The sequence below is a fragment of the Triticum urartu genome, chromosome 1A (assembly GCF_056163025.1).
Source record: "Triticum urartu cultivar PI428250 chromosome 1A, HENAU_Tu73, whole genome shotgun sequence".
NCBI lineage: Eukaryota > Viridiplantae > Streptophyta > Magnoliopsida > Poales > Poaceae > Triticum > Triticum urartu.
In genome coordinates, this window is record NC_141873.1 from 147,463,504 (window position 1) to 147,471,461 (window position 7,958).

Consider the following 7,958-nt stretch of genomic DNA (forward strand, 5'->3'; position numbering starts at 1 on the left):
TTTCTCAGCGGCTCGCTTGCATTCCTTTTATTTCTTGTGTCCCACCACAACAAAAGCATCGTGATGCACTTAATTTTCTTTTTGTCTGGTAGTGCTAGAATTTTGGTAACTAGCTCCTTCGGCCCCTGCTCATCCAGAAGTTGAATTCTTATTTTGCTCTAATTGCATCTCCCTCCATAGTGGCTTGACATTTTTGCATTAGTCCATGTTCTTCCGAGCTGTTGTCTACTGGAGTATGCGCTTTTATATAACTTTACGCAAGTGATGCTCCTGGTACTAGACTCATAAACGTGTCAATTTTGCTATACGTTTGTGTTGTGATTTTGTACATTATGTAATAGTAAGTGAACTTGTTTTTCCTCCTCTGTGCAAGTTGTTTTTGTAGGTCATGTATCTTACTATGAATTGATGTTTTGTAGAGCATGTTTCCTGGGAACTGCTAGTAAATATGTTTCCTCATTGATTATTTACCTTTGATTAAGTTGGTCTTTTTTCTATAATGTAGATGGATAGATCTTGGATTCGTGGCACACTGTTCTCTCGAGAGTAAGCCAATGGTGTCAAATAGTTTATGAACTTAATTCAAGCAAAATTCAGCGAGGATGAAGAAATACTATGCCCATGTTGAAAATTCCTTAATCACAAATACTGGCATCAAGCTGTTGTGAACAAGAACATATTGACGCATGGCATGGAAAGTACATATACTCACTGGATATATCATGGAGAAGACTTCAATGCAGATGTTATTGAACGTCTTGTTGATGTGCATGACTCAGAGGATGGTAACAATGGTGCTGACCGATTTGAAGAGATGTTTGGCGACCTACGCACAGTAGTAGAACAAGATCAGAAGGAAACTAGAAATGAAGACGGTAACAATGATGCAAATCCTTTTGAGATTGAGTCCTTTTTGAAGAACGTGAGGAAAGAGGAAAAGCGGCACCTTTATCATGGTTGTACCAAGTTTTCAAGGTTCTCATTTGTGGTGAAGCTTCTTCATTTGAAGTCATGACATAGGATCAAAAATAGTGCATTTACTGGCATTTTTAAGCTACTGGCCGAAGCATTCCCTCAACCCAATACACTCCCAAAATCTTATGACAAAATAAAGAATATTCTAAAGGAATATGCCAAGCATGACAACTGCCCAATTTGTGGCATGTCAAGGTGGAAAGACCCTGCTAGAAAGAAGATACTACAAAAAGTTTTGAGGCATTTTCCATTAGTGCCTAGGCTGAAGAGGATGTTTCTTTCCAAAAAAAGCATCAGAAGAAGCACAGTGGCACAAGCTAAAGAGGCAGCCCAGTGAGAAGGAAATGAGCCATCCAGCTGACGGTGATGCGTGGCAAGATTTTGATAAAAAATATCCAAAATTTGCAGAAGATGCCAGAAACATGAGGCTTGGCATTGCCACTAATGGGTTCGATCCTTTCGGAAAATTTAACACAACTTATAGTATGTGGCCTGTATTTGTTGTGACATACAACCTTTCACCTTGGGCATGCATGGATCAGTCAAATTTCACGATGGCTCTATTAATTCCAGGTCCTAAATCACCTGGCAAGCACTTTGATGCCTTCCTACAGCCACTTGTAGAAGATTTACTTGAGCTTTGGAAGGGTGTGCGTACATATGATGCTCGTGAAGGAAAAATGTTTGATCTTCATGCTGCAGTTCTATGGTGCATTCACGATTACCCAGCTCTAAGCACTCTTTCAAGGCGTACCACAAGAGGCTATGCTGCATGTATTCATTGTGACAAACACCCTCTTTCCTACGGCCTAAGGCACAGAATTGGGTATATTGGGCATTATCGTTTCCTTCCAAAGGGACATCGTTTGCAAAGAAACAATGAATTTGTTGGTCTTCATGGACGCAATGATGAGCCAGGTAAATTCTCAAAGGAAAACCTACAAGCAGAATTGGAGAACATTAGACCTGGGCGACAAGAAGAAAGCAGGAAAAGAAAGCGTTCTGACTTGGGCAGCAATAAGGCTCATGTGCCAATTTGGAGTCAGAGGTTTTTTGTGGGATTTAGATTATTGGGATAAATTGAAGCTGAGACATAATATTGATGTCATGCATATCGAGAAAAACATCTGTGAAAACCTCATTGGGACAATTCTCAACATGGAGGGGAAGACGAAGGACACACTTAAAGCTAGGCTTGATCTCCAAGATTTGAATATTAAAGAAGAGTTGCATTTGAGGAAGGATGGAAACTCATATGAGATGCCTCGGGCCCGGTATACCTTGTCTAAAGAACAAGTGGTTGCATTTTGTCAATTTTTATGAGAGTTAAAGTTTCCAGATGTGTTTGCTTCCAACATATCCAAATGTACAAGTGCCGATGGAACCAAGGTCCAAGGCCTAAAACACATGATTGTCACATTCTTTTGCAAAGAATCTTACGTGCTGGCATGAGAGGATTTCTGGATAGTGATATATATGAAACAATGATACAGGCTCAAGCAGAAATATTTTTATCCTTTCCCACTCAATTTGGGATGAAAACTTCTCCAGTCCACTCGATGACTGATGAACAATGGAATGAGCTTGTGGAAAGCTGGAAGGATCCAAAAAAAGGTACATTTCTTCTTGGAGACAAATAATATCCTGGTGCTGCCAACCACCCTTTCTTGCCAGATTCAAAGAAGGAGAAAATAGAAACAATAAGCATGTATATCAGCAACTTATTATTGTTTCTTGTACTTCAGTACCGAACACAACACTCCACTATATCCTGTATTAGCTAGTAGCATCAAAATTGGATGGTTCTAACTCATTACTCATGAGTCAGAGGTTCTGCAAGGTAATAGGCTTACATTTAGGAAATAATATAAGTTAATATATATATGTAAAGCAAAAAAATAATGACTTATTTACTTCTTTGCGTGCTTGTCAATTAGCTTTGTCATCCATCTGTTGATTATGACAACTCAACATATGATCAAAATGTCTACTCTGGTGTAATACACTGCCATAAAGCTCCTGATCTGGAAGTACTTGAAAATAACCTTCTGTACAATATGGCTCATATTTTAGCATGAGGTTGTCTGTCAAAAGATTAATCAATTAAAGTTACAATGATATTGTGTGAACATCAACCTATGAAATGTCGGGGCGTGTATATAAGATGAATCCTTCTCGAATGTTTTATTTGTTTCCATAATAACTCCTGAATAAATGCATTTAGCTAACCAAATCACCGATCCATGCAGGAGATATGTGGAATTAACAAAAATAATCGTGCTCAAGTCAAGTTTCACCAAACTACTGGTTCGCGCAGCTACCCTGTGCACTGTGATAACCTGGTAAGTTAAACATGTGCCTGGATGTGCAAAATTTTTATGTGAAAGTAACTAGCAACTTTTTTCATGAGATTGTTTTGCATGGTATTGACAAATGTTATTGACCATAAGTTCATGTAAAACTTACGATTGCAGCTATTGTTCTTCTCTATATTAAATTTTTTATGCTAGCATGTTAAGGTTTAGTGTTTTGGGCTCGAACTATATCTGACCTCTATTGCTCCTGCTATTGTTAGGTACATTACGTACGATATTTTCTTAGTTTGCTAGCAGTAATGAATATAAATGTATATGATGCTCCCTTGCATACAGCCCATACATGCTTTTTCCCCTTAATGGTATATCATACTGAATAAATGAATAAAGTAGAGTTCAATATTGGTACTGTACATGTTGTTTCTTCACAAATGTTAGCTTGATGCATATTTGTTGTTTTCAGGGAGACAAATACAAGGAGAAAGAACCTACTACACTGGATTTATTCAAGGAGTGCCACTACTGCAGCAAAAAGAAAGGCTACACTGATGCTGTGCAAGCTGAAATGGTAAGTCAGCTTTCAAAGATCACCAACCATCAAAATTTTAACCTTTTGCCATAGATCCAGTAGTAGGATAATAAATAATTGCAAAAAATGCATGTTATTTTCTGTCCTTGTGCTAGAATACTAGTTGTGTTTTGTCCTTGTGCTATAATGCTTGCCACATTCTGTCCTTGTGTAAAGTACTTGCTATTTTCTGTCCTTGTGGTAAAATACTTGATGTCCTTGGCCTACAGTACTTGCAGCATACATGTAGTGACTTGAGTATAACTACATGTCTACATCTGTACATTTCTATCCTTGTGCTATAATACTTGCCACATTCTGTCCTTGTGTAAAGTACTTTCTATTTTCTAACCTTGTACTAAAATACTTGGTGTCCTTGGCCTACAGTACTTGCAGCATACATGTAGTGACTAGAGTATAACTACATGTCTACATCCGTACATGGAAATGTGGCATACCTATATGCAAATAACCTATTTGTCTCCTGTCTTGCTCGCCGTGTTTGTTTGCTTGCATGGCTAGGTTGAAATGGAAAAGAGTGCTTCTCAGCCTACAGAAGATGGCCAACAATCCAACTCTACAACCAAGGATGTGGCTGAAGTTCTTACTAAGCACACTAAGAAGCCGACGTTTCTTAAGCATGTGAGGGTCCAACACGTGCATGAGAGATCCGGTCATAGCGACTGTGAGGCAGAACAGGAAGCACAGAAGAGGGGGACAACCGAGCTTCAGGCCCGTGTTGAAACCTTGACCAATCAGTTAAAGGAATCAGAAGAAGCAAGGATCCGGCAAGAAGAAGCAAGGACCAAGCAAGAAGAGGAGAACAGGAAAAAGCAAGTGCAGTTGGAAGCTAAATTAGACTTCTCTAAATCATATTAGTCCAGGGTGAGCTCAAGAGTAAGTTGTTTGCCCAAGAAAAATTCTGCTGGAAGCTTTGAATGTGCTGGAACCTGCCTTTCGCTAAATGTTAGTTTATAGTGGAAACTTCTTATGATGTTGCTGGATGCAAACTATTTTGCTGGTAGGTGGAAGTTGTGTTATGTTTGATGGTTAGTGGATTTGGACATGGACGTTTGTTTGTGTTGGATGTGTAATGATGGATCAGTACTTATCTTATTGTGATGCTGGAGTTTAATTTGTGTTGTGTGATGATGTGCATCTTTTCTACCTATTTGACGTTGTTGTTGTACTGAAAGAGAAATTCTTCATTGTGATGGAGCAAAATTGGTTATTGAGCACTAATGGGCTGGAGTATAAATGGGATGACAAACAGCATAATGGACTAGCAGAATTAGGCTATCAGATAGAAGTTTAAAAAATATGGGTCCGGAAAAAAAATTAATGGGCTAAACAGTCGTGTATGCCTTAACTTTTTTTCCGGCTATTCGGCTTGGCTTGACAAATTATCTGGGCCAAAATTATATAGGCCCAAAGGCTAGAGGCCCAGATGATGGCACATCAGATCCACGTGGGTGCCACGCAATACATCAGGGCATCCAGATCCATGACGGATTTGTCCGTCACCGAAACCCAGGCGAGGGCGGGCCGAGTGGGGCCGGGGGCCGAATCAGTGACGGTCCGACACCGTCATAAATCTGTGATGGCTAGGCATTTCTGTCACGGCGTGTGCTGTTGGCAAATTATGACGCGCGATACATGACAGATCTCGTATCCAACACCGGTGCTAAGGCCTGACGGTTTTCTGCTCTGCTGTGACGGTTTGTATCTGTCACAGACAAGCAAGTTTCTTGTAGTGTTATTATTATATTTTTCTTTATTTTTTATGACAAGATTGGGCATTCCAATTACGATCCTCTCTTGTGCAATACAAGTGAATAAACACCCATCGTGATAATAACCTGCTTAGCATGGAAGATATTGACTGCCCCGTCGCTCCATGAGCGGTACGAACACACAAAACAAATGATTATTTGAATGATTGGAAATGGAACATGCAATTTTACTTGGAATGGCATGGAAATACCGTATATAGGTAGATATGGTGGACTCATGTGGAACAACTTTGCGTTTCAGGACTTGATAACCCACAAGTATAGGGGATCACAATAGTTTTCGAGGGTAGAGTATTCAACCCAAATTTATTGATTCGACATAAGGGGAGCCAAAGAATATTCTCAAGTATTAGCAGTTGAGTTGTCAATTCAACCACACCTGAAAGACTTAATATCTACAACAAAGTATTTAGTAGCAAAGTAATATGGATGTAACGGTAACGGTGGCAAAAGTAACATTAGCAGTTTTATAGTGATTGTGACAGCAGTAGCAACGAAAGTAACTAGATCAATATGTGAAAAGCTCGTAGAAAATGGATCGGCTATGATAATTGTGTCGGATGAAATTCATCATGTAGCAGTTATGACCTAGTGTGACATAGAACTAGCTCCAATTCATCAATATAATGTAGGCATGTATTCCATATATAGTCATACGTGCTTATGGAAAAGAACTTGCATGACATCTTTTGGCCTACCCTCCCGTGGCAGCGAGGTCCTAATGGAAACTAAGGGATATTAAAGCCTCCTTTTAATAGAGAATCGGACCAAAACATTAGCACTTAGTGAATACATGAACTCCTCAAACTACGGTAATCACCGGAAAGAATCTCATTTATTGTCACCTTGGGGGTATGCGGATCATAACTCATAACATGTGTCTACAACTTGCCAGATAGGATCAAGAACACAAATATATTCATGAAAACATAATAGTTTTAGATATGAAATCCTGGCACTTGGGCTCTAGTGACAAGAATTAAGCATAGCAAAGTCATAGCAACATCAATCTCAGAACATAGTCGATACTAGGGATCAAACCCTAACAAAACTAACTTTATTACATGATAAATCTCATCCAACCCATCACTACCCAGCAAGCCTAGGATGGAATTACTCATGCACGGCGGTGAGCATCATGAAATTGGTGATGGCGGAAGGTTGGTGATGATGATGGCGACGAATCCCCCTCTCCGGAGCCCCGAACGGACTCCAGCTCAGCCCTCTCGGTGAAGAACGGGAGGTGGCAGTGGCTTCGTATCGTAAAACATGATGAATCCTTCTCTCTAATTTTTGTCTCTATGGATGTGAATATATAGAGTTTGAGTTAGGGTCGGAGGAGGTCCAGGGGGCCCATAAGTCACCAGGGCGCGCCCCCAGGCTTGTGGCCAATGGGGTGGACCCCCTCTGGTTGATTCTTTCGCCAGTATTTTTTATATATTCCAAAAATATTCTGCGTAAATTTTCAGGTCATTCCGAGAACTTTTATTTCTGCACAAAAGTAACACCAAGGCAATTCTGCTGAAAACAACGTCAATCCAGGTTAGTTCCATTCAAATCATGCAAATTAGAGTCCAAAACAAGGGCAAAAGAGTTTGGAAAGGTAGATACAATGGAGACATATCAACTATCCCAAGCTTAACCCATTGCTTGTCCTCAAGCAATTCAGTTGACAAACTGAAAGTGATAAAGAAAAACTTTTACAAACTCTGTTTGATATTGTTGTTGCAAATATGTCTAGCCAGCATTCAGGTTTTCAGCAAAGATTATGAACTAACCGTATTCACAATAACATTTAGGTCTCACATTTACTCATATCAATGGCATAATCAACTAGCGAGCAATAATAATAAATATCGGGTGACAACACTTTTTCAAACTAATCTAGATATGATAGGACAAAATGGTATCTCGCTAGCCTTTTCTGAGACTGCAAAACATAAATGTAGAGCACCCCTGAAGATCAAGGACTGACTAGACATTATAATTCATGGTAAAAGAGATCCAGTCATACTCATACTCGATATCAATTAATAGAAAAGCATACAAATGACAGTGGTGCTCTCTAACTGGTGCTTTCTATAAGAGGATGATGACTCAGCAATAAAAGTAAATAGAAAGGCCCAGAGGTCGAGCTTTTGAAACAGAGATGAATATAATTTTGAGAAGTATGCTTTCATTGTCAACATAACAACCAAGAGATCTCACTATCTTCCATTCTAGATAAATTATAGGCGGTTCCCAAACAGAATGGTAAAGTTTTTACACCCCCTCTTGTTGGGAAACGTAGCATGCAATTTCAAAAAA

At 39.4% G+C, this 7,958-nt stretch overlaps 1 protein-coding gene and 1 pseudogene across 1 annotated transcript; both read left to right on the plus strand.

Annotated features, from left to right (window-relative positions):
• Positions 1–505: 505 nt before the first annotated feature.
• On the plus strand, positions 506–1,312 carry LOC147990410 (uncharacterized; annotated as a pseudogene).
• Positions 1,313–2,482: 1,170 nt separating this feature from the next.
• LOC147990411 (uncharacterized) lies at positions 2,483–4,993 on the plus strand. Its single transcript, XM_087527859.1, has 4 exons — positions 2,483–2,589; positions 3,225–3,317; positions 3,754–3,858; positions 4,381–4,993. The coding sequence occupies exons 1-4, from the start codon at positions 2,542–2,544 to the stop codon at positions 4,735–4,737; spliced, it is 603 nt and encodes a 200-aa protein (XP_087383985.1). The 5' UTR covers positions 2,483–2,541; the 3' UTR covers positions 4,738–4,993.
• The last annotated feature ends 2,965 nt before the right edge of the window (positions 4,994–7,958 follow it).

Excerpts from the sequence above, each read along its gene's own strand:
- LOC147990411 (XM_087527859.1), top strand. The coding sequence starts at position 2,542 with ATGAACAATGGAATGAGCTTGTGGAAAGCTGGAAGGATCCAAAAAAAG. Across the intron at positions 2,590-3,224 it reads CTGGAAGGATCCAAAAAAAG|GAGATATGTGGAATTAACAA; the intron begins GTACATTTCTTC and ends CGATCCATGCAG. Across the intron at positions 3,859-4,380 it reads ATGCTGTGCAAGCTGAAATG|GTTGAAATGGAAAAGAGTGC; the intron begins GTAAGTCAGCTT and ends TTGCATGGCTAG.